This window comes from Vidua macroura, chromosome 2 (genome assembly GCF_024509145.1).
Source record: "Vidua macroura isolate BioBank_ID:100142 chromosome 2, ASM2450914v1, whole genome shotgun sequence".
In the NCBI taxonomy this organism is placed as follows: domain Eukaryota; kingdom Metazoa; phylum Chordata; class Aves; order Passeriformes; family Viduidae; genus Vidua; species Vidua macroura.
The window spans coordinates 35,019,980-35,045,602 of NC_071572.1; the positions used below are offsets into that span (position 1 = coordinate 35,019,980).

The 25,623-nt window shown below is 40.0% G+C and overlaps 1 protein-coding gene across 2 annotated transcripts; it reads left to right on the forward strand.

Moving 5' to 3' along the window:
• Window positions 1–24,654, forward strand: CD99 (CD99 molecule (Xg blood group)). 2 transcript variants are annotated; one of them, XM_053971580.1, is made up of 11 exons: window positions 1–162; window positions 15,500–15,538; window positions 15,879–15,926; window positions 16,401–16,433; window positions 17,348–17,389; window positions 17,535–17,567; window positions 18,940–19,011; window positions 20,417–20,458; window positions 20,978–21,088; window positions 21,842–21,898; window positions 24,529–24,654. In XM_053971580.1, the coding sequence occupies exons 1-11, from the start codon at window positions 102–104 to the stop codon at window positions 24,552–24,554; spliced, it is 564 nt and encodes a 187-aa protein (XP_053827555.1). In that variant the 5' UTR covers window positions 1–101; the 3' UTR covers window positions 24,555–24,654. The 2 variants fall into 2 exon arrangements, with proteins under 2 accessions (XP_053827555.1, XP_053827556.1); XM_053971581.1 differs by having other exon boundaries at window positions 4–162; window positions 21,845–21,898.
• Window positions 24,655–25,623: the final 969 nt, after the last annotated feature.

Here is a 25,623-nt window from a genome sequence, read left to right on the forward strand (position 1 = left end):
GGCGGTGCCGCCCTTGCCGCCACGGGAGCAGCTGCGGCGGTCCTGGGCGCGGCTGTCGGGCAGAGTGTGGTGTGTGTCTGTGAGTTGTGAGGCGGGCAGCCATGCGGCGCTGGAGGCTCCTTCTCTTGCCGGTGCTCCTCGCCCTCCTGGTCTCCGTCAGAGGTGAGGAGGGGTGGGAGTTGAGGAGCGGTCCTGCCGCGGCTCGGGGAGGCAGCGCTCGGCCCCCGCCCCAGGGGCTCGGGGCAGGGGAGCGCTGCCGCTCGCACGGAGCCGGGGCAGCAGTGCGGGTCTGCGAAATAGTCCCGGGAGGGAGCCGGGCGGGTCCCTCGCTGGCCGTGTCTCATAGACCGGGGAAACAGCGCTCTCCCCCTCCAGGCTTTTTTTTCCCTCTCTTCTTTCTTTTCATTTAACTCGCTGGAAATGTGTTCCTGAGCTTTCTGCCCGCCTTCCGCACTGGAAACTGACTAAGCAGCCAGTTCTCACCTGCGGTGAATACATGGTCCTCGCCCCAGTAGGGCCCTTGGGTGCAGGGTGGTCCTCGAAGGGGGTTTCGGGTGCTGGGGAGCTCGGCTGGAGCGAGCTTCCATTTTAGGAAAGAAAGTGGAGTCACGGCAGTCCCAGGGCATCGGATAGTTACTCACCAGAAAGTCTGCCGTCACACAATAGCCTTTAAAAAATAATTATGGCAAAACGGCACGGTGAAGCACACTGGTATGTTTTCTGAGAAGCTTCTCGTTGCTTCAGTATGTATCAGGGACAATTTTCCTGAACCCTGATGAAAAAAGTCTGTATGTAATAGCACGCTGGTATTTGGTAAAAATAAACATTCGGGGGTGGAGAAAGTAGTAAAGCCCCCCCCAATACGAAGGTTTTTTTCCAGGCAGAGGACTGCTGAAGTGGAATATGCAGTCCAAACTGTTGTTTCCCATTCATACGACTTGTTTTTAAAACATTTCTTCCTTCTTTTACTATGTTAATAAGCATACTTGTTAGTGTGCCTAGGTTTGCTTTTTTTTCAGGTACTTCATAAAAGCAACACCTTAAGTCTTAAATATCTATCTCTTCACTGTAAAAGAGAAGGAAAAATGCATGTTCTTAACGTTGATTGGAAGCTGTAGATAGTGCACACGTGATGCCAGATAAGCAGTTTGACAGCAAGGCTGCTTGAATTCAGTTCTGCTGTGGCCCTATTGTGGTCTTGATTTGCAGGTTGGAAAAAAGTACAATTTTATAAAAACCACCTCTAAAACTGACAGATGACTCAGGCTACATTTATCATCTTACTAGTTGTGTGGAAAATTTCCTCCTCTACTTCTGCAAGCAGTCCCCATGGTCGTGGACAGCAGGATCTTTGCTGTGATGCTCTTAACACGTGGAAGTATTTGGGGCCACTGAGAAACAGTGTCTTCCTATACTTCACCAAGAAGTGTGGAGATGAAAAGAGATGTCTGGATTGTGCTTTACTGTAGGGAAGGTGCACAACTGTCTCTAAGGGTTTTGTTTTGAATTTTGAGGAAAATTATACTACTACTAAAAGCAATCTAAAAGATTGCTTTAGAAAGCTAGTGAATTTATATGAGTATTGGTTAATGTCAATAATGCAAACTGAGTAGATAGGTTATAATTAGTTTGGACACTTTTTCCTTACAAAATATGTAAGAATTTGAGAACTGCAGAGAATGTCAGCCTGGAGAGGGTGGGGCCCTCCAGGGGAATTTCAGATTTGTGCTTATGCCATCTTAAATGACAAAATCAAAACCTGAATTACATGCTTTTGAAAAACTTAATTTCACTGTTGGTGGGCTGTTGGTAGTCTGAATTTACAGAACTGCTATACAAAGTTAAGGATCGTGCTTTATCAGCAGTTCAGCTGTCATGCAACTCTGTGGAGTTGACTGTTTTCACTGGGGGACTGCCTGCTTTCACGATTCAAGCAGGAGAATCTGTGCTCTGGACTGATAACTTCTTACGGGATCATCCATTTTAGGCACAGGAACGTTGTTAGTGTTAAATCAATATTCAACATATCAACAAGGATTTGAATGTATTATTAAGCAAGGGTCAACTGTGTTATTTGAGCTTGCTTAGAGAAAGAGCTTACACTTTTAACCTCAAAGCTGATGTTCAAGTGTTGTCTCCTGTGCCAAGTATGAACTCTGCCAGTCTGGCAAAGCTGGAATTTAGATACTGTTGGGGCTGTATCCATCAGAAGGTTAAATGTGAGTTTTTATTTCACCAGTTTCTGTAGGCAGTCTGACAGCTTGCCCCTGCTGAGGACCGGGATCTCTGTTTCTCTTCCTTTTTTTTTTTTGGTCTGGTGCCCATCGAGGCCTGCGCTGAGATCATTCAGCTTGGTAAATCAGCAGATGACTAATGTGCATTGGGTTTGCTCTGTGGAGTGTTTGATGGGAGTTCCTGCCAGCACAAGGGAGTGGCAGGGCCTAGCATGGGAGAGTGGAAATGAGGTGGGGACAGGGAGGAAAGGGCAAGAGGCTTCCTGCTGTGGCTGGCTGTGAGGCGAGACTAACTTAGCCATCTTACACCTGCTAAATCATAAGGTTAGCCCTGTGTCTAATTTGAGGCATGTGGTTTTAAAAATAAAATGAAAAAAAAAAAAAAAAAAGCATTAGGCAGCATGACTTCTGTACAATGTGTATTAAGACCACAGCACATGAAGAATCAAACAAAAAAAAAGTCTTGCATGGTACTCCACACATGAACTTGATGATCTTAGAGGTCTAAACCAAGCTCAGTGATTCTCTGTGATTCTGTGCATGATGAGCAGCAAGGAACAGCTGCATTCAGACACAAGGCTCAAAAGTCTCCCATATTCTACTGTAGAAAGATCAAAGCATGAAAAGCTGTCTGCTTACTGTGGACCTGGAGTTTGGACTGGGATATATGTTTTAAATATCTGTTACAAGAATTGGGTAGAGCTTGTTGATTGAAGCACAGTTGCTAAAAGGACACTCAGACGTGAGCAAAATACAGGCTGGAAAATGATGTACCCATGTTGTAAGATCAGTAGCCTGGGGTGAAGTGCAGGTGGAGATCCCTTCTTTCTAAGACCTCTGTAATTAGAGGGCCCTGAGCAAGGGAAGGAAACACTTGTGCTCCTGACTTCTTGCTGAGGCAAGTTAGTGTTAAAAGAAATGACTAGTTGGGTGGAAGATGGTGAAATGATCCTGTCTGTAATCCAGCAGATGGAGCTTCCAGCTGGGACAGGGAGATGCTGTAGGGACTCCTGGAGACTGAGCTCAGCTTTGTGGGCTCTGGAGTTGTTTGCCTTTTAAATCGGATTTTAAAAACCTAAACAAAACCAATAATAAGCCAACAAGCCCCATAGTTTTCATTGGAGAAATTTCAGTAGCAGTGCTAGAATGCATACATGGCAGCATGAACTTTAAAAATGCAGCACTTGTTTCTCCATCTATTTTCTCTAATGTGAAATGGCTAATAATTTTATGTGGTGTTACATAAAATGGCCACTGCACTATTATATCAAAATTGTCACTGCAACAATCCATAGGCTTTCCTTAAGCTGTAGCTGTTAGTTACAGTGATTTAACTTGGCAAAAGCTAAGTGTGACTCAGCCTACCGCCATCTAGCCAAGACCAATTTCAATATTTTCCTGATGTTACTCTGGTTCATATGATTGGGTCGCCTGTGCTTGAGACTCTTGCCTGCTTTAACTCTTGCTGTCTTGAACTTCCCACTGAAATGACCTTGCATTTCATCAGGTGCCAGCTGTGTTAGAAAATGTAGTGATAGTAGTAGTCATTGGTTAAGACAATTTTGACAGGAGCATTCCAATTTTTTGTAGCCTTCTGCAAACTGCTTTTGCATGCTCTGGCACAGGAACCTGTTCTTCGGAGTCTAGTAAAAATGTTTTGAGAGAAAGTTATGAGCAAAACAGTCTCAACTCATGGGACTTTTACTTAAATTAGCTTTCTGTCAGTTAAAGGCAAACTTCCAACCATGAGTTTGAGAATACAGAGAAAAAAAATTGATCCATCAAACCCTAAAGGCTCTCCCTCTTCCCTACTTTAATTTTAAGCCCAAACAACCCTATCCACTCTATGTCAGCCTCCCTGATTTTCACTGCAGGTTGTGTTCAGCCCATCTTCTGCTCCTTTGCTGGGGTAACATGCAGAGGCAGAAGGTTGTAATTAGTTTAATGGTGTCTTTCTGCTGCTCCTTCATGCTTCATGCTGATCTTCCTCTGCTCCTCTTTGCTTTTCAGTGTCCCACTCTCTGAGGATCACTTATGGTCCCTCAGGCCTGTCACTGTTCTATTGTGAGTCGCCACACTCCCTTAGGGGTGTCTTTGCCACAGTACCTCCAGGAGGTCTCCTGTTGGCACGGAACCTCTCCTGCCCAGAGCACATCTACAGCCACATGTTCCCTCTCCAGTCTCCCTCTGAGTCTCTCAAACCACGTGTTCCTGTGTCTCCTGTCTCTGCTGTCTGACTCTTCATGTCTGCTCCAGCAGGAATACTCTGTGCTCCTGAGACCAGTAGAAGGTTTGTTGTCCTTGGAGTTTGGGAACTTTCCTATTGCTTCTTTCTCTCATGGAATTTTTTCATCTGTCACTAAGAAACCATGACTGATACTTAGGAGAGTCGAAAGAAGTTTCCACAGGAAGGGTGTAGCTGGCCACTCTCTTAGCTGGGGGATTTCTCTTGGAGGGGCAGAGATACCATGAGAATTGGGCTGGGGGAAAAGGGGGCTAGGGTGGCTCCTAGCTCTCTTGCTCTCTCGACTTTGGAGGAGGATGGTGGAGCTGCTGTTTGGTGGGGGAATTCGCTGCCAGAGCCCAGCCTGCCCCGTTTTCTCATGCCATGGGTGAGCCTTTGCTCATGAGAGCAGCCATTGAACTGGGACCTTATTGGCACCCTGCCTCACTGCAAAGGACCCTTGCCATCTGCTTGGGTGCCTCGGGGAAAAAACTGATACCCCAACCCTCTGTCCCCTTTCCTGGAGGGTGAGTCTCCCTGGCTGCATGCGGCAGCTGCTGTGGAGGAGCCCGGCTGCCGCTGCCCAGCCCTGCTGCTTTCTGCTGCTGCCTCAGGCTTCTCCACTGCACTCTAACTCACAGCCCCTGCCTGCTGGGACACCCCATGGCCCCTGCAACAGCTGCTGATTAACACAACTCCCGTCCTTGAGCCATTTATGGACTACATTAGTGATCATTCAGGAGGCTGTGTATATGTATTCTCAGGGCTACTGGGGCTCCCAAGCATGTTCTAAGGCTAACAGAGGCCATTACTTCTGCAAATTCATGGCAGCCTCTTCAGCATATAACTTGTCATATGCTGGGGCATTTTTTAGCCTGAGGAGTTCAGCCTTCATGTTTATTTGCTGGCTTCAGATTAATCAGTTCAGGTTGGGGAAGGACAAAGATTATATGGTGCCCATTACTTCGTACTCTTTTGAAAGTTTGTCCTTCAATCAGTATATCAGCAATACTGTGGAAAAATTCTCCAGACATGTTGCCTTGAACCTTTGTGGATGGTGCCACAGAAGATGGTAGGACTGCATTTCTACCCCTTGTAACAGCCAGTTGTGGATATACTGCACACCATTCCTGGTGAAGGTGGACCCAAAGCTAGTGTTTGAAAGGTTGGTTGGTATCATACAAGGTAGTTTTAGTTTATTTTTAATTTAAAAAGAATATTCTCTATATGTTTGTAAATTCTAGTCTGGGAAAGATTTCCCAGCTTGGTGCAAAAAATCTGTTGCTCCTTCCACAGGTACAATTCTCACCTGTTGAAAATAAATGCATGATAGTCATCACAAATTCCTTTTAAACTGGTTTAGTCTCTACATTTGATGTGATTGTGATGCCCAGAACAATAAGATCCAGAAGATTTTACAAAGAATTCTAAATGTCATAAGGCACATTCCTGTGAAAGTCCAAGAACTTAGGTCTTTGTGCTGTAAGGCCTGTTTACAGTAGTGTTTCTAAATACAGAACAAGTTTTTTAAATATAGAACAGTGCCTTTAAAATATATAGTTGACATGTCAAATGCAGGAGTAATTCAAATGTGTTTTGGGAAAAAGATAATTTTGAAAGAAAGCATTTACATTTTAAGTCAGGTCTGATCACACAACATCATTGGCTGCATAACAAATGCATTTGGTTTACTCCGTGCACAGTCACTTGTGAAGTGTCCACATGCTATAAACATCTAAAAATGGCATCCTTAACAGTACTTGTAAAAGGAAGGCCTCTTGACTGGAGCAATGGTTAGTTAAATGCAGATGTTAATTCTGCTCTACTTTTCTTGTAGCTTGCTTCCTGTAAAACTCCCACTAGATCTCTTCTTGCTCCCAAATGTTTCACAGGAAATGGTATCCATTTCTTGATGTGAGTGAAGTATCCACAAAGCTCATTCTACTCTGAGCCCAAGAGTTTTAATCATGGTAAAGTCAAACTTTTTTTTTAGGATAGCAGTCATTCTTTCACTGGTTAAAAGTTAAACTCGGTATACAAGTTAATCTTTCCATGAAATAAAAGTTCTTTTTGATTAAACACCCATCAATTTAATTGGTAAAAATCTGATTTTAATTATCAAACTGTCTTTACATGCTTTTTTTGCTTAACCACAGAAAAATGTTGCTTGTATATTTTCTGTTTGTGAAGAAATCTAACATTCTGAGGATAACATAAAATGAAAATTTTTGAAACTCTGATATTTCCAGGAAAACAAATTCAGGCAATGCTGGTAGGATTACTGTTTTTATAACTGACACAAAAATATTACACTCTAAACCTTCTGTTTCTGGAAAAAAGTGTAGTTAGTGTTTAGACTTATATTTTATTTTGTTCTCTGTGGTTTGGAGGAGAATGTGAAGAGGAAAGGGACTAGTGGTGATAGTGGCAGTAGTAGAAGTGAGATGTGAATAAAAAGTGAGGCTGTTGTGTTGGGTAGTATACAGTGTTTATTAGAGCTGATGCAATTGTTGGACAAACCAGACAGCTCTAGAGTCACACAAGTCCTTGTTAAATTTAGAAACAAGAAATTTCCGGATACACTTTGGGGAGGGGCTTGGAGAAGCCTATGCAGAGAGCTTTTGGACAAGGCTGTCTTTTTCTACATTTTATATCATTATATTTCAGTCTGCTGATTCTTCCCTCATGTCCAGCTACCCTACCCATACTTGTCAGTATTTTTTCTCTTCAACACCAGAAATGCCTTCCTGCCTACTCTGTGATTCTCATTCCATCTTGGATGCCAGGCTTCTTGCAATTGGATCCCAAATTCAGTAGTTACTTCACCATCTATTCCCTGCTCTCTCCTTTTCTAAATGTTGCAAATGGTTATTGAGACATCTCGTCTCAGAGCTGTTGCTGTTTGTCTTAGCCAGCAAGTTTGCAATCTGATTTACAATATTCTTTTCCACCGTTCTCACAAAAAATTGCAGCTTTCCTTTTTTCTAATTTGGCCTTCTGGCTTTTCTTTGTATACTAAGCAGAGATGTGCACCTTTTTTTTTCCCCAAAATTCAGGCAAGACTTGTGATTCTGCAGCTTGTGGCTATAGTGAGCTGACAGCTCCTCTGCATCCAGATTTCTCCGTCTCTTTCTCCTTCCCCTTCCCTGTTGCTTCTACTCTTATCCCTTGGACATTGCCATTGTATCTTTGTTACTGGCTCCATTGCCAGTCCTATATCCTGGGCAAGCTCCTTTAGTTTGCAGTTCTTACCTGTTCTGCATCCATTCCCATTGCTTTCCTTTGTTCTAGGAAATTATTAAATTTCTAATAAATGAGTAAATTTATAGTGCATACTGAAGTCTGGCATGTGTAATGGCAGCCTGCAAGTAATTAACACTGGAACATAAAATCTAATTTGGTTTTAGGAGGTGATACAGAATCAAAGTGAAGATTATGAAAATAATTCTTAGAGTGGCCATGGAAAATTCTTGTTAAAGGTTTTGTCTAAATATAACAGTAGTACTTTCACAAGATGCATTTGAACTGGAAATGCTTACAGTTCCACTATGAATGCATTCCAGCTGTTTTTCTGGGCTCATGAACACACTGAAACTACTGAGAACATAACCTTGGTACAAAAGGGAAAACTTGGTGTTTTTCCTCAAGTACTGAAGGATAGGAAGTTAAAAGGAAAATCTCTCAACCTTCTTTTAAATAAGAAGCAAATTTACATAATCTTTCTGGCTTGTCATGTATTTGTGCCAACTCCTATGATTCAAATCATTGCAAACACTGTACTGAGTCTGGTTTTTTCAACCCACACCTTCCCCACAGGAAACCCTCATCATAAAACCCAGTCTTCCTCTTTCTTTTAGCACAAGAGGTTGTAGCTCATTTCAAGTACACAGATTGAAAAGCCTGAAGAGTCTTTTTAGCCATAACTGAACAAGCCACAATTAAAATGAAGAGTCTGGAAAAACAAAGTCAATTTTACTGTTCAGTTTTTGTTTCTGGTTAGATTACAGATTTTGTTTGGACTTTACTATTAGTATACAAACTGTATTGGATTGCTAAGAATTGTGGTGAGGAAGGTAAAAGAAACAAGCTGTGAAATTGTCATCTTACAAGTATCAGCAGACATAGGAATTCTGCTTACTGTGAATCTTCATTTCAGTGTGCTGCTATAAAAATAACAGTGTTGATCTGGCTCTGTAAGCATTGCAAATGTATATTTCAAATAAATTTTAAAGAAGGAATTTATAAATGAAGATCCAAGTTCCATTAATTTGTTCAACATAAATTATAATTATAAATTAGCTTTTAAAATTATAAATTTTCATAATAAATTAACTTTAAAATTATAATTTAACTTTTACTAATTATAATTTAACTTTTTTTCTTTAATCAGAGTGAGGATTATTTACCAGTCCAGAAGTTGAGGTTTTAGGATGAATGCCTATGCCAATTATTATCCAATGTCTGCCAGATTACAAATTTTGGGTTCTTAGTACTTCCTCATTTCTTGTGCTAAAACTTTACCATATTTCATCTAATGCTGATTGCCCTAATCTTTTGGTCCCGAATCTTGCTGCTAAGCTTTCTTTTTTTCCTCTGAGCCCTCCACCAACCAGGATTACTCTTTCTTCCATTCCTTCCTGCCCCAATCCAAGAGTCCAGCAGAGATGCAGAGTGTGAGGATGCAGACCAAACAAAATGCTGATGTTTCCTGACTGTTTTTTATGGAGTAAAACTTTTAATCTATCATCTTACACACTTATTACTTATAAAGTGTTTTATTGATTTGGGATGAGCAGAAAAAGCACACAGCCCTTGAAGTCATGCCCCAGACATCACACAATCACCCTGAATACACTTCTCCCATTCTCTGCACTAGACTGGGCAGGGTACTGAGCTGTGGAAATGAATGTAGAGGTTTGAATGCTTGTGATGTGGCCACTGCTTTGAGGTACACGCTTCAGGCCAAGAGGCTTCATGGATGTCAGTCAGAAAGATTCTTGTCAAGAACTGCTGAAGCTGTTGCTAGATGTAAGAGCAGAAAACTTCAAGGAGTAATGAGAGTCTTCATCTCTGGAAGAGGGGAGAGGTGCTGACATACTGGCTTTGACCTTTGGAGGATGTTACGAAAATTTGCAGACCCTTGTGTACAGAGGAGGAGAGCTAGGGTGCAAAATACAGAATTACAAGAGTAAATATCTTTGTGCATGAGGTACCCTAGCCAGATTGGGCTATCCTGAATGACCCATCTGTGGTTTTACAGAGGGCTCTTGTAGCTTTCAAATGTTGAATATAACACAATTTGACTAGTCCCTGACACCCACGGTACTGAATACTAATAATGGTAAAACTTTGGAAAGCACGTGTATTTCTTACTGCTTTGCAACTAATCTAGACAGTCTTGGAATCTGATTGACTTTATTTAATTATCTGTGATGCCAGCCAATACTGGGAGGGTTTCTAAGAGGTGTTAGGGGGGTTAGGATGCTGACATTTTGGTTGCCCAGACATATATTTTATTATCTCTAATAAAGGGGCAAGCTGTCCTTTGGTTTCTTTTCTTTAGCATGATCAATACTGAAGTGTCCAGTAAAATTCCACTACCACATTGCATTGTAATGTAAAATGTGAACTAATATACATTAACAAAGTTAATATACTTTCATGCTACAAAAACTGATTGATATAATAGTTAGAGAAGGAAAGTTACATAACAAGAATAAATGTGAGCCTTGTGGTCAGAATGCATCTGGTTATGGAAGTTTAGTGTATGTGAGTAGTAGCTGCAAGACTTGTCAGCTCTGTGAAAGCTTAAAGTCCTGTCTGTTGAACAGCTTAAACTTTGAAGCTCTAGACTGTGAGCAACATGTAATTAAAGAATTTTGGTATCTTAGGCTTATAAAAAATGAACTACTGACATTTCTTATGCTAAGACAGAACTTCAAAAGTGTCTGAATGCAAAGCAGGTGCACAGTGCCTTCTTGATCTTAGTGAGATTTGAGAACAGGTTTTCCTAAGACTGCTTCAGAGCTCCTGACCCAACCCCATGACCACAGGGGCAGTGGTGGTGATCAGAGAGGTTCTTGGCCCATTGTGAGCCTCCCTAGAGGAACGGAGATTACACTGAGACCTGGGAAGAGGGGCAGGGGTACTCCTTGCCTGCTCTAGGGGTTGAAGGACAGGGCTGGCTTTGCTCTGTTGATGCAAGAGAAGGCAGTGGCAGCAGTGGCTCTGGGGCTGGCCTTGATGACATCAAGTAACTTCATGTTTAGTGCACAGAGTGACCTCAGCGTGGTTTAGGGTTGCTGTGAGGAAGGTGCTATGAACTGCTGCACACGGATGCAGACAAGCCCATGTTCTGTCTGCCAGTTGTATGTTGCTTTAGTCCCTGAATTGACACAAAAGGCAACTTAGTAATAATTAAAATGCTCACTAATTTTAGTAATGCATTTGTGTTTGGTAAGGGCAAGTACATAGGTGAAATAGCAATAAGCATAGTATATGACACTTGCAGTCTTCAGTTGTGGTCAGGCCCTCCTGAAATTACAGGTAAGAAAAAAAATGAACAAAAAAATCAAATAAATGCATCCAATGATCTCTGATTGCTTGCCATGTGGAATCAGTACCTTTGTTACATTTTGCAAAACACTTTTCCTCTCCTTCTACTTCCCCTTCCAGTGCCCCCAAAACTTGTCATTTCTTGGTGGAAGTGTCATGCTTCCATCACCCAAATGTTCTTCCAGCAGCTCTTGTTAGTGTAGCTTAGGTTTCTGCTTACAAACATCAGGAGACAGAGTAATGTATTTCAGTTCTCATTTATAAAAAGAATTGCAGACAGAGTGACTTACTTTATTTTTAGTTCTATGAGTTTGCAACATGAGGAGTATAGCCCAGTGGCTAGGATTATTGGCCCATGTCACAGAATCATAGGCTGTTGAAGCTGGGGCCCTTTTAGTCCTACCTTCTGCTTCAGAAGAGTCAGCCACTGCAGGTTGCCCAGGACTGTGGTCAGCTGTGTTTTACTTACTTTGAAAGGTGTGGAGGTGGTACTTCTCTGCCTTCTGCAGTGGAATGTGAATATGACTAATCTAATAGTGTAGCAAGAAGTATCTGAGAGCAGTGACTGGTCTTTGCAAAGGTCTTTGCACTCTTACTTGCTTACTTGGATCTCTTGAATACCCTCTAGTTCTTCAAAGCCTATGTTTGCTTCTTTTCTTTTACCTACTGTTTTCCCACCAGCTAAGACAAACTATGTTGGTTACTAGAGATGGCCTGGTGAAGATCTGTGTGGGAAATTCAGGATTCCTGAACAACTGACCAGTATGATTAAGCAGAAGCTGCTTATTGTTTACATTATGCAGTTATTTATACATTCTAACTCTACTGCCTATGCTGATCACGCATTTCTTATTGGTGCCTTTGATTGTCCATGTGTTTTGCATGCATTTCTCAGAATATGTGATTGGTTACAGCCCAGGTGGCTCACAGCTCTCTGATATCTCCTTCTTATGGTCTTGGAATTCTGTTTCTCAGCTTCTTCTTTCTTATTTTAGCACAGTTTGTCTTAGTAACCTTGATGAATTCCAGAGAACCCTGAGAAAATTCTGATAAGAACAGTTACAAGTGAAATGGCTGGTGCACACTGTAGACTAAGTGGTTCGGATACATTGCTACAGATCTGTCTATTGAGATGCAGGTACTTGAGATACAGACGTGAAAGGAAAATAGTGCAGACACTTCTGAAGTATTCTTGAATCTGCTCATGCCCCTAGGAGCAAGAAATACCTGCTGTATTGTTCTTCATATGCAATACAAGATCTGCTTTATCTGTAAATATCCTTGTTTAGACTAAGCAAATGCTCGTAAGCTTAGTTTCTCTGGGTGTTTCTTAAATCTGCAGGGAGTGCAGCATATTCTTGCTGACTTTTTCTTCTTGGACCCTGATAGTACCTTGTTCTAGTTCTGTAGCTTTATCTGTTGTTTTCTAATTACTTTTTTTCCTGGAAGCAGCTGAATCATACTCAGCTTCTCTCCTTTTAGATTGAGTCACTGAATTTCTACTTTAGTAGGAGCCACCCATACTGAAAATGGAGCGAGTACATTTATAAAAGCAACTGCTTTAAATACATAGGAAGGTTTGTTATAAACAGTGGAGAAATGCCTTTTTTTGCTGGGAAAGCTGACTTCCAGCACCTTAGAGGGCAGATATTTTAATGAATTCCATGAGCTAAGTTTTGACATTTTTTGCTACCTTATGTCGAAAAAGTAATGTATATGAGAAACCTGATAATCGTGCTGCATGCTTGGAAAGCAAATTTTGCTTTCAGAATAATAATTCCAGTCAATAAAGTATGATTGTTTTTCTTTTATTGACGCTCAATTTTATTTATTTCTCCGTCAAAGCATTTTTTACGTGAGATTGGCAGTCAGCAATCTGATCATAAATTATTTCTCTATGAAGCTCATGTGCAAAATTACTTAAAATAACAGTGTCACTGAAAGCACACCCTTTTACAAAGGTTTCCTCCTCTTGAGGGCAACTGCTGCAGCTGAAGCCATTCTGAGTTTCTGGATTGAGTTTTATGCTGTCAATGGGAAACTCTTCATTTAGCCTCTTTTCTTCTCCAGGTAAAATTTCAGCTGCATTAAAGCATAAAGCTGAGTGTATGTGCTTGTTTTTCCATCTGCCTGGAAAGAAACAGGCATGAAATAAACATGTGTAACATGTTTGTGAAATATACACAAACCAGTGTAATGTTCATTGTGTTAGTGCTATACTTTAGTACTAAAGATGGTGTTACTAGTTGGTGATGGTCCCTCCTCTGGGTGCTTCTCTGGTAGAGTATTTTGAGGAGTGTACGTTTTCAACAAATTCCTCTGCCTGCCCTCTTGGAGTTAGACTACCAAATTCTGATCATGTCCTGTCCTAGGCATATATCCCAGAGGATTGTAGCCTGAGAGATGTATGTGCTTGAGAACACAAGCAAACTATAATTCAGGTTTGAGGAACTGCTATGCATATGCCTGTTAACATTTCTTATGAGTGCTTTGAATTTTTTTTGCCTGTCGGTATGGAGGTTTCTTGGTGTAGTCTAATCAAAGGAGTAACTTCAGAAGTAACTGGCATTTGTGTCTTAGCACCTGCTAACTTTACAGAGGTTTGTAAAATTATATTGCAGATTGATGTAGACGTCAGATAAATGACCTGCAAATATTTTGCATTCTGTAGTTTCTTGTGATCTAACACAGCTTGTGGTCTCCATTTGAAATAAGGAATACCAAGTAAAATATCTTCTTGCTTTCTATTCAAGATCTATACCTACTTATTTTATCTAGGAGATTCTAAATGTGCTTTGCTCGTGCACCACAATAAAGCCATCAATCACCTCTGTTTCCATGAAAGGGCTTGTCAGAGACCATGTAGGTCTGTCTCCTTACTTGGCTGTGGGCAAGGTGGTCTTAGTTCAAGTGTTACAGTATGGGAATCACTTCTTAGACTTCAGATTTCAGTTTCTGCAGTAGCAGTTTAGTTGGCCAGAGTGCGCATTTTTTTTTTTATTCCATTCCAGTTGCTTCTCTATTACAAAAAAAAAAAAAAAACAAAAAAAAAAACAAAACAAAAACAAACAAACAAACAAAAACTATCTGACTATTACTAATGCAGTTACCTGAGAAGAAAAAGGAAAGGGATTTCAATTTTTACCTCAGTTAGAGCAAAAGAGGTCACCAGGTTATATAAGCATCCATCATTCCTGATGTTAGACTCATGACTTGTCTTAACTTGGTCTGTCATATAGGTAAAAGGTGCATTCTGCTTCTAGTTTGATTTTGATGTTTGTTTTTATTCCTCTCTTTCAGACTTTGCAGTAGCTGGTTCTGATGCCTCTTTGGTGGTTACATTCTTAGAGGAAAAGCCAGACATATAGTGCTTTATGCAAATATCTTCTGAATTAAGGTAGTTTCTGTTCGGAAATAACAACTGCTCTGGCTGGCTTGATCCTCAGTAGGTAGAAAAAGTCATCCAGCTTCTATGGGGCTGAAGCAGTATATTTAAATGTATTTTTCTTGAATAGCTGATAGCTACTTTTGGGCATTTTTCTTATTCCATGCTTCAGTGAAAGTAGGGATGTTGAAAAATTAGAAACACCCCAAACAGTTGTTTTAGCTGTCCACTTATTTTACAAGCCTCTGCTGCTGAGATCACACCAGTACATTTGTGGTGTGAAATCAGTTTGTGTCATGTATGTCTTGAGCTGGTGTGTTTGCATTTCGCTGGGTAAGCAGCAGTAGCTCTAGCAGCTGATTTGATACAGCAAGAAACAATATTCTTTTTCCTAAGGACTGAAAATAGAATCTAATTTCCCTGTTGTGGAGACCCCCTGGTGGTGCCAGCTGCATTTAGCTGTGTTTTAGGAAGTTGAAAAACTACTCAAGATTGTATGTGCTAATAACTTAACCACCTCCATACTGCTAACCCTAGTTAGAGGGAAAGAGTTTGGGTTAGGTTAAGGGTTAGGGGGAATGGGTTAGGGTTAAACCCATGAAAATTAATTTTTAATGTCAAGATATTAACTCCATTACATAATAGCTTTCATAATGGCCTTTGTGCTCCAAGGCTTTTCTTCACACTTGGATCTTGTATGTTCTCATGCATTGGAGCTGTCCTCCAGCTTATTTTGTGGTTCAGTGGAAAGAAGGGTAGGAAAGAATATGCTGTGGATGGTACTAAGGAAACATGCAGTAGCAGTGGCAAGAATAAAGTGCATTATTGGCTACGGGAATGTATGTTCCAAGCCTTCAGGTCATGTCTATAGAGCCAATTTTTAGTGTGGTTGCTTTTTTTCTGAAAAGATGTATAGATAGTGACCTGGAGAAATAGAGAAGAATGTCTGTCTTCAACCCTGACTCAAAATATTCTTCTAGATTGACTCAGGAAGCAGAAAGTATACCTCAAGATCGATCACAGACGTGTTTATGACTTTATTAAATGTTGTGTTTGAATAAGAAAAAACAGTGTCCTTATTGTTTCTTTTATCTTCTACAGGCCAAGATGACTTCTCCTTAGGAGATGCACTTTTGGAAGGTAGGCAGGAAAATTGTGGCTGCTCTTTTGACTTGTTGATTTCTAAGTATTATTGCCTGGCCAAGCATGACAACTTTGCCACATATGGTTTGTTTAAACCTCAGTGAAACAATTCAGCCATGTGTTTGTCAAGATGCTGACCACATAGAACTCAAATTTGTCTTTTGAAGACTTAAAGATTTCTCTTTGAGGTGAAATTGATTTATAGATTTATTGCTGTATAGATTTGATCTTGTGCATTTTGATGTATAGATATGTACTTAGATTTGTCCTCTGTCCTTCATGTAGCTTCATGTGTTAAATAGTATTTAATTTTTTTTTCTCTAACCATACCTGACAGAAAGTACAAAGAAGCCTCTTGTAACTCAGAAGACACCATCACATACAGGTGAGATCTAATTGGCTTGTAATACCTTTTACTGTAAAATTAAGTGTAGTATACCTACCAATTTGAGATCCTGAATTTTTCAATTTAGTGGCACACAGGGTTGTGGTATTTCTATAAAAGAAAGCAGCTCCCTAACAACAAAAAGATTTCTTCATTTTGGAATCTGCTCTCAGAAATGTGTTTTGTGATTTCACAAGCTTAAAACCCTGTGAAAAAGCCTTCCCTTGACTTTCAGTCTACATGTTTGGAGCTTGCTCACCTTGAGCAGGCCCTTGACAGGTCCCATCATCTCCAAAAGCAGCAAGTCGCTTGGCAGGTAATGCCTGGTAACTTTGTAGGGCTTTTCTGCGAGTCACTGATGAGTGAGCATGTCTTTACTTTGTGGAGAAAATGTTGTGAGGTCCATTTTGTTTAAAAAGTAGTCTTAAGAGTAGTTTTTGCATTACATTTAAAACTTCCCTTCTTTCTTTGTAGATGATTTAGACTTGTCCGATGCTTTTGATTATGGTAAGTATCATATTTTCCTTGATACTGCTCAAATGTACCTGGTGCAATGTCTGTCCATCCTTTATGACCTAAGTATAATAAGGCGCTGAGTTGATTAAGGTAGCAGACTGTCAATAAAAATACTTGCAGTCTAGTTATGTTTGTTAACCTTACGGTTTTGAATCAACAAAACTGTAGGAGTTTCATTAATTTCTTAGCCAGCTTCTACTTGTTTTGTTGCTGTTTTTTCACTAGATGGCACTAATTCCATAAACTATTACTTATGGAAGTAAATGTTAATTCCAAAGTAATCTCTCCCATTTCAGGAAGTATTTTTAGTAGCACAAAGAAACATTATTCTGTTATAAATAATTTGAAGGAAAGTACACTTTCTAATGTGAGGGTTGTGACAAAACTGTACAGAGATAATTTCTAAGATCTCTTATTTTCTACTTTGTGGCAAGCCAAATGAAATGTCATTGTGGGGACCTAGTCTAGTTCTATTCTCTGTACTTTGTCTATTTTTCAAGTGAGGTACCAGGCTTTGTATTTGGTTAAAACCTGGTAATTTTAAAAGAGAAAACAGCCAAGTAATCTATACCTGGTAGAAAAATTTAAAGAAACTCAGCCTTTGAAATCAGATGTGCAAACTAAAATGCTGAATAAGACTTGATGAGTTTTTCTGTGTATGTTCGATCCTAGCAAGGATCTGACATGCTGGTTAATGTAGAGGGAAAGCCCTTATTGGCATTAAAACAGAGTATTTAGCTAAGATAACCAAAGAAATACAGCATTAGCTAACGAAAGGAAAATGACATGGGGAAGTTTTGATTTAATATTTTAGGTCAGATCATCTTTCAAGGTTACTCCATGCTCTGCTTTTGGTTTCTTCACACTAGTAATTTTGCTCAATTTATTCTCTTATTTGTCTACAGGTGATCCCAAGCCACATCCTCCTGCAAATCCTAGTGACACTGGTAAGACTGATCTAACAGGAATTTCTGAACAGTAAAAGAGTATTTGTTAATCTCTCCTAGTCCCTTTGAACATTACTGTATTGTAGTCTGGTTTTGTTATCTTAACTTTTTTTTTTTTTTCCCTAAATCTCTCTTCTGTGATTAGATAACCCCAAGCAAGATCAACCTAAAGGCTCTGGTAAGGCTTCTAGCACAAACTCCTGGTTTTACTGTCTCAGTTACACTTCTAATAATTGATCCTTGTTAATTGCCTGCTATGTATGTCAGGTGTGGCATACATCAAACACTGAAGATTGAGAAAAAGTTGTCTTGCAAATAAGCTTTGCACTAGTCTTGAAATTCCATAACAAACCCGTTGAGTCACTTTCACTTAAAATTAGGGTGATGTGGGGAAGAGGCAGGATAGGACAGTGTGTGTGTGTGCTTGGGGCAAAGCTGTTCTTGGCTGCCTGTGGCAAAGCAACCATGTATTGAATTGAGTTCTTTCTTCTTTACAAACTGAATCCCTTCTAGTCATGCTCAAAAGTAAGTAGCAACTGCCTATGATCTTTATTCTTAAAGGATCTAAATTAAAGGGAAAGCTCCAAGTTAAAGGGTCGCTTCTTTTTTTTTTATTTTATTTAAAGGCCTCATTAAGAAATAAAACTATTTGTGTTTGAAAGATAGGTTTAAAATACATGTCCTTTCCTGCCTGTTCTGCTTTAGAGGTCCTCTCTATCTTTGCCTAACCCAGAACAAAAGAGATTCAGAAGGATGCAGGTGTGATGATGCCATTATTCACAGACATGGTGGTAAAGAGCCCTGGAATGCAAGCCTCAGTTCTTGTTCTTTCACCTGATTTGCAGGAGAGACTTGAATTTGATTCTTGCATGCCTCAGTACAGTGCTTTTGGCACCCAACTAAAACATCCTCTGATGCAATACTTTTAGTTTTTCTGCCTGAAAAACTGATTTGCATTGTGTAAACTAAATATTCATTTGGCAGCAGAGGGAAGGAGGAGAAGGTGCCATGAGGGAGACAGGAAGGCTCCATGAGGTAGGGTTCATTGGAAATGGAGAGGGACTACTTCAGTGTTCTGCAGTAAATCAGACAAGGGAATTACATTTGGACTGTTTGGGACTTAGAGACCCAACTCTGAAGAATCATTCACAGTTGCAGCCTTGAAAGTAAATGGTCCTTTTCTGTCCACATTGTTTCTTTGCTGTCACAGGTCAGTGAGATTTGGGCTATTAGAGTTAAGCAGCTTATAGGGCTCCTTGCTTGATTAACCTGATTGTGCAGTACTACCTGCTCTTGGACACTGACTTCTCTCAGTTGTTCAAGAAGTCCAGAGAAAGGAGTGCTGCTGTCAAACTCTGTAGTGCTGAGCTGAAGGGATGTGACATCGTGAGGGCTTTTAGAAGGTTAAATGTTCGGACTCTGGTACTGAGCCTAAAACCACCACAAATTCAGTTGAATGGTCTTGAGAAAATTTCCATGTTATTATATACCTTGGTGTGTCTTATTCACTGAACTTAAAATGTGGTAATGTTATTTGCATTACTTTATAGACAAATTTGATGATTCAGATCTATTGGATGGCAGTTCCCCAAGAGGAGGAAGCGATGGCAGTGGCAGCAATGGTAAGATAGCAGGTTGTGCTTCCTATTGTTTCTGTGCCTACCTGAGCTTTTGATTAAAGCTTGCTCACAAGCTGGTTAGACATGCTCTAAATTGTAATGTGTTTGGTTCTGGTATCTGAAACTTAAGAGCATACTTTCAAGTTCAAAAGTAACACGTTCTGTCGCTGTCAAAAAAAAAGCCCCACATATTTAAGGGGCTGGTCTAGAGCAAAAGTTTTCAGTGATTTTTTACTCGTATGCTAAGAAAGATGGCTTCTAAAACTGAAATGTGAATGCAGTACTTACTTCAAAATTCACCATGAATATAGTTTTTAAGGTCATCCAAGTGCTATTTTGGATCTTTTATGACATACTCTTCGTTACTTTTAGTTCTTGTAGGTAGGAAGCCTAGGAGTGGGCCAGAAGAGGGTCCACCTTATGTTCTCAAAGATTTCCTTTGTCCCACAGGATGAACTGATATTTACACTTCCAAGTGATCCTTAGTCTTCTACTTCTTTAGTGGTGGTAGTGAGGCAGGTTAGGAGGTGAGAAGTTGTGGATGCTCCATCCCTGGAAGTGTTCAAACCAGGTTGGATGGAGCTCTGAGCAACCCGGTTTAGTGGAAGGTGTCCCTACCTATGGCAGGGGGTTTGAAGCTCAGTGATACCTAAGGTCCCTTCACCACCATATGATTCTATACTCTGAGCAGTATAAAACCATTTCCTAGCTTGCCAAACTTTTTTTGGTAATTTGCTATGTCTAATTAGTGCGTTACTGCAATTTCACTATTTCCAGATCAGAATTAGTTTTAAGTATCTTGGTGGGGTTTGGGATGTGCTAATGGTTACTGACTTCTCTGGAGAGTTGTCCTGGGTGGAGACTAATGATGCCACTTTTTTGGGTAGCTTCCTCCTTCCAAGGTTCCTTTGGGGCAGTACTTCAAAATTGGAAGGGGCAAGAAACATCTGTGGAGACTTGTGTGGTGGTTTCATCTGCACAAGTTCCTGCCTCAGTGGTGCGAGTTGCACAGTGACTATTTAATAGAGTTAGTATTTATAGAATTTCTGGCTTGCTTGTGAAGAGAATTGCAAAGGTATTTAGCAGATGAGGCTGGGATTTTAGGAAAAGATCATTGGTTCCGTGGAGATATAGCTGAATGTTACTCTGAAATTATATGTGTTCTCTGTGGTGGTGCACAGGCTCATTAAATCAGATTTCACAAACTTTATTAGCTGATCACTCAAGGCTGGAGTTGGCACCACACTGAGCCATGCTTTGAAAACAGAAAGTTTCAGTGCAGTTTAGCACTGTATGATTATAATAGATGGGTTTTAATTTTGCATAATTAATTGACAAAATGTTTTTCAATTATGATATGAGTGTTCTTTAGACATATAAAATGTAAACTCTCCATTCACTTTTACAGAACGGAAGGGTCCAACTCCAAAAACTGGCCAAGACGAGGAGGGTAAATGCATGAATGTGTGTGTATGATGGTGTTTAGATGTATGAGGTTCGTTTTCTTGGGGGTTCTGTTTGCTAATCTTCTGCTAGAATGGTCACTACTGGGAGTGGGTTACAATTAAAAAGCTTTTGTGCAATCTGGAATTCTTACTTTTAAGCTTTGCTTCCATAGTCCTTTAATGTTTCTATGTTACAAATTATTCCTAAGTGTTAAGGTTTCAGAGATGCTGGTGCAGTGATTGCATGCATACAAAGTAGATATGGCTATGAAAGAGTTGCTTTTTTAATTACTGCAACTTAAAACAAGCATGCTTAAGTTCTTTAACAGTGGGCATTGCTAAGAAATCAATGGTTATAAAATGAAAGGATTCACTTTTCATTGTGCACAGAGTTGATTATTGTAATTTCATGTAATTTCAGTTTAATGTTTTTTTGGAAGTGTTCACAGTATTTACTTTGAGACAATACTTTGTTGTGGCTTTCAGTTCTGAAAAATGTTTATAAACATCTCTGTTTTTTTCAGCTTCTCAGGGAGCAATAGCTGGAATTATAAGTGCTGTGGGTGCTACAGTAGTTGCATCGGTAGCTAGTTTCATTGCTTACCAGAAGAAGAAACTCTGTTTCAAGCAAAGCGGTAAGAGTTCCAAATCAGTTTTGTTTCCTACTGTCTAAAGAGAAGCATTTTTGTATTTATATGTGGACTATAAATTGATCCTATGCATAAGGTAGTTGTAATAACCCAGTGAATTTAGGTTCACAGGGAATAACCTTTCCTACTAGTCATCTAAGACTGATGAATTCCTTGCCCAAAAACTTACTTTTCTAACTAAAAATAAGCAGGAAAGACTGCAAAAAATACTTCTTAAGGAGAATCAAGTAAAGGTCGGGATTAGAGATTTTTAATGCTGAAAAATACTTTGTAGTTTCTAATTTTGTAAATTATGCCTTTGTGTCTTCACAAGATGCTTGCCTACTTACTAGTTTTATGACAACTTAGTCCAATATTCCTCCCCAAATTATTCTTCTGCAGTTACCTATTGCTTGCTTCCTTTCCACCTAAATAAGATATAACTTGCATCAGAGAGCTTTGAGAGTACTGTGGATGATAGGATGATTGGTTTTGTCTATTTCAGTCTTTCTGACTGCTTAGTGAAGGGATAGAGAATCATTCAGCCAGGCACTGCTGTTTTGTAATTCGGGAAGTTTGGAAACCGAAAAACATCTCTAGCTTGTATGTTAAAATTAATGTGCAGACAAAACAGGGCAACTCAAGTACTATCAGTAGTCTATTTTTTTCACTGCTATTTCTTCTCTCAAATTATCTCCATTTATCAGGAGCCTCAAATATAAGAAAATTTAAATGCTAAATATCTGGGTTTTTTCCCAGCAGATGAAGAGAATGTGAATATGGATAGCCACAGAGGAGCACAATCTGAGCCACCTGGTAAGACAAGAATCTAAACGGAAGATCAGCTCTTCACTGGGGATCCTATTAAATGCACTTTATTGACATCTAACATACTGGAGAAAATGAATTGTGCTGTTTCGTTAAAAAAAAATAACAATTTTGCAGAATATGAGCTAACGGTGTGCCTAGATAGCCAAGAAGGCCAGTACTGATATTACTGTCAGCAATACTGTGGCCACCAGGACCAGTGCTGTGATTGTCCCCTTCTACTTGAGTCTGGTGAGGCCACACCTCAAGCGCTGTGTCCAGTTCTGGGCCCCTCACTCCAAGAAAGACATTGAGGTGCTGTAGCATGTCCAGAGAAGGGTAATTGATCTAGGGAAGAGTCTGTAGTGTTATGAGGAGTGACTGGGGGAGTTGGAGATGTTTAGCCTGGAGAAAAGAAGACTCGGGTCATCTTTTCACTCTCTATAGCCACCTGAAAGGAGCTTGTAGCCAGGTGTGTCAGTCACTTCTCCTAAGTAACAAGTGTTAGGACAAGAAGAAATGGCCTCAGACTTTGCCAGATGAGGTTTAGATGGGATATTTGGAAAAATTTATTCATTAAGAGGTTTTTCAAGCATTGGAATGTTGCATCCCGGAGTTTGGGTTTAGATTAGGGACCCACGCCGCATTGGAACAGGCTGCTCAGAAGCTCCTCAGGAAAGCAGAGGAGTTGTCATTCGTGGAGGAATTTAGAAGATATATAGACATGGCACATAGGGACATCGTTTAGTGGTGGACTTGCCAGTCCTAGGGTAAGAGTTAAAATGGGTGATCTAAAATCATTTCCAACATAAATGGTTCTGTGAGTCTATGATTTTACCATCTCAACAAAGAACGGAATCAAGCATTCAGTTCTGACAATATCGCCACTTCTCTTGAGTTTTTTATTGAACAGATTGGTTTATTGCCTTGAGAATGCATTGAAATGTAGGAGCTTAGAGAAAGTGAAGAATTGAATTTTCTCTGCAAAAATATAATTAAAGGCAATTGTGAAAACACAGGCCTGCTTTGTCAGTGTGATGAATAACTGTAGTTGGAAGTTTATTAATGTATATTTTTTCTGATTAGAATCTGAAATGTTTTCTAATTATAAACTGATACAGAACACTGCAAGAATGTGTATTAAAAATTTGTGAGATGTTGATAGAGATGAAACTACACTGGAGGCAAAGAGGACTGAACTCACTAGAATGTTGTAATTAAAGCGTTCTCTGTTGTGAACAGAGAATATTCTTATATGAAAGAACCATCACATGATTAATCTTTCTACAAAGGTGAGAGCTGTGGAAGGATCTCTTTTAAAGCAACAGACACTGAGAACCTCACCTTCCGTGTATGGTTGTGTAGGAGATTTGGCTGATGGAGCAGATGATAAGCTCCAGGAATCCATGGATAGAGCTGGAGGAAGTGGTATAGGTGAAAACTTGGCCTTTTAGCCTTTGTGCCTGGTCAACAAAGGAAGAAGCACTGTAACCTCATGCTGAAGTTCATTGGTTTTGAAGTACTGAGTATTAAAATCTCAAAGCAGTATATATTTGCAGTATGTTCTTCTGTGAGTTTAATCTTAAAACTGCAGAACTATTTCTGGGTTTTTTTATACTTCAGTAATTATGCCTTATTTCTCTCAGGTATTTAATCTGTTACAAACTTATATCTGGTTCATTATCTTCTTTATAAACACTTTAAGCTATTAAATATATAAAACTCTCAAGTACAAAACATTTTCTTGTGATTGGCTGTAAGGACTGAAGAGACTCAGTTATCCTCAATTCAGCAGAGCATTAGGGGGAAGCAAGTAGTATCATTCAAAGTCCTCTACCAAAGGCAGTTAAAATACGAGCTGTAGCTGGGTTATGCTAAATTTCTGGCCAAGATTCACCACAACTCAAAAGTGAAATCCATCAGATGATGCATACTTTATTTTAACCAGTAAAGTCACACTTGGGATGTTATCAGATATGCTTACTTCTACCTACATATTGATGTCATATTATGTCCCAGATTTCATACCTCTGTTAAATTTTGCAGACAAGCATGATCATGTATTGAGCTCAGAGACTAGGCAGCCATGGTCATCATGGTGCTGCTCCTGATCTTACTTCTGGGACTCAGCAGATGTTAGGTCTGCTTCTGGTAATAGATACACCTACATGGCTTCCAGTTAGAAACAGTCTCTCATTAAGCCAGGTCAAATGGCATAGCAGAATAGGTCTGTGTTGTTAAAATTTTATGTTCCTGAACTTAGGAGCTTACTTTCAGTAGCTTACTTTTTGTATGAGCAGCCTGTTTGCATCTGCAAGAACTGCAAGCCTGAACTGAGTGCTGGGTTACACTGCAAGTGTAGATAGCTTCCATGTATGTAGCAGGATGTGGTTATTTGAGTGAGAAATCTGGAGTGTAATACCCAGATTACCCAGTGTAATACCCTATCGACTTCACAGAATCAAGCCTCTGCTTTCCTAAATTTATCACACAGTGTCAAACATCTGCTGAAAGTTGTTGACTGCATAAACTGTTACATAGTAATGTATAACTTACATTGTATGCAAAGGGCATTGTATGTTAAGTGCATAGTGCACTATGCTTAGTGCAGTAATCTTGAATTGTTTTTCACTTTTCAGTTCAGCGCACACTTCTGGAGAACTAAATTAAAGAAAGAGTGCTGAAGAACAGATCTTTGGAACTGGATAAGCAACCTGCATTTTGCCAAAAAAAAAAAAAAAAGGAAACAAAAAAAGCATAACAAACAGCAGAGCCCGAAGTTTCATAAGAAAAACAGCTCTTGTTTGAAACGCCTCTGAGACTATGACTTAGACCTGAGTACTTCTGTATGGTTAGCCCTGTGAAGCGTTGTTGCACACCAATACATGGCCTTAATGACAGGAGTGTAGAAGTATGTTGTGCCTTTACGTTCTTTCCTTGACTCCTCTGACAAATAGGTGTGTCTCAAGTGCATTCAGTGTTTAACTTTTCCTTACCTCTCCAAAACCAATATGCAATTATGGTTTTTGTTATGCTATTGCTGTCAGGCAATATAAACATTTTTTTAAATAACCTGGATTCAGTGAGTGGACCAACCAACCAACCAACTTGGTATATGTTGTGGGCACCTGAAAGCAAACAGCTCACTGTGTATGGATGGTGGATCTGGGTGTGGGTGCTGCTGATCCAATCTGTGTAGCTGCCTGGGCCAGCTGCCATGGAAGAGATGCTTGCGCTTGAGCATTCAGGAGACAAAAATTCTGGTTTGTTTTTAGATTTTTTTTCATTGCATCTGTCTGGTACAGATTGAGAAAACCCAAAGTTAATGCACACCTGGTTTTCATCCTTTCTGGCTCTTCCTGCTTAGCGAGTACTGAGCTGGTCAGTTGTGGAAAAGCCTGTTTTGCAGATCAGAAACATAACTGGACTTTGTATTTCTGGTGACATTGATCTAAACAGTTGTGGATGAAGTACTTGGGAGTGGGGATTAACATCTTCAGACTTCCATAGCCAAAAGCTTAAGTGACAATAGTGTTGAATTCAGAAGGTTTATCATACATGTGTAAGGGACAGAAATAGTACCACAGTTCCAAACTGCAAACAGCAAGACTGACCAGAACAAGCCAACCTCCTTCCACAGGCATCCACTGAACAGTAGAAATAGCAAACACGTGAGAAGTGCTTTTGGACTTGAGAAGGATTCCCCCTAGGGTGATCACCTGTGGTTGCATCTT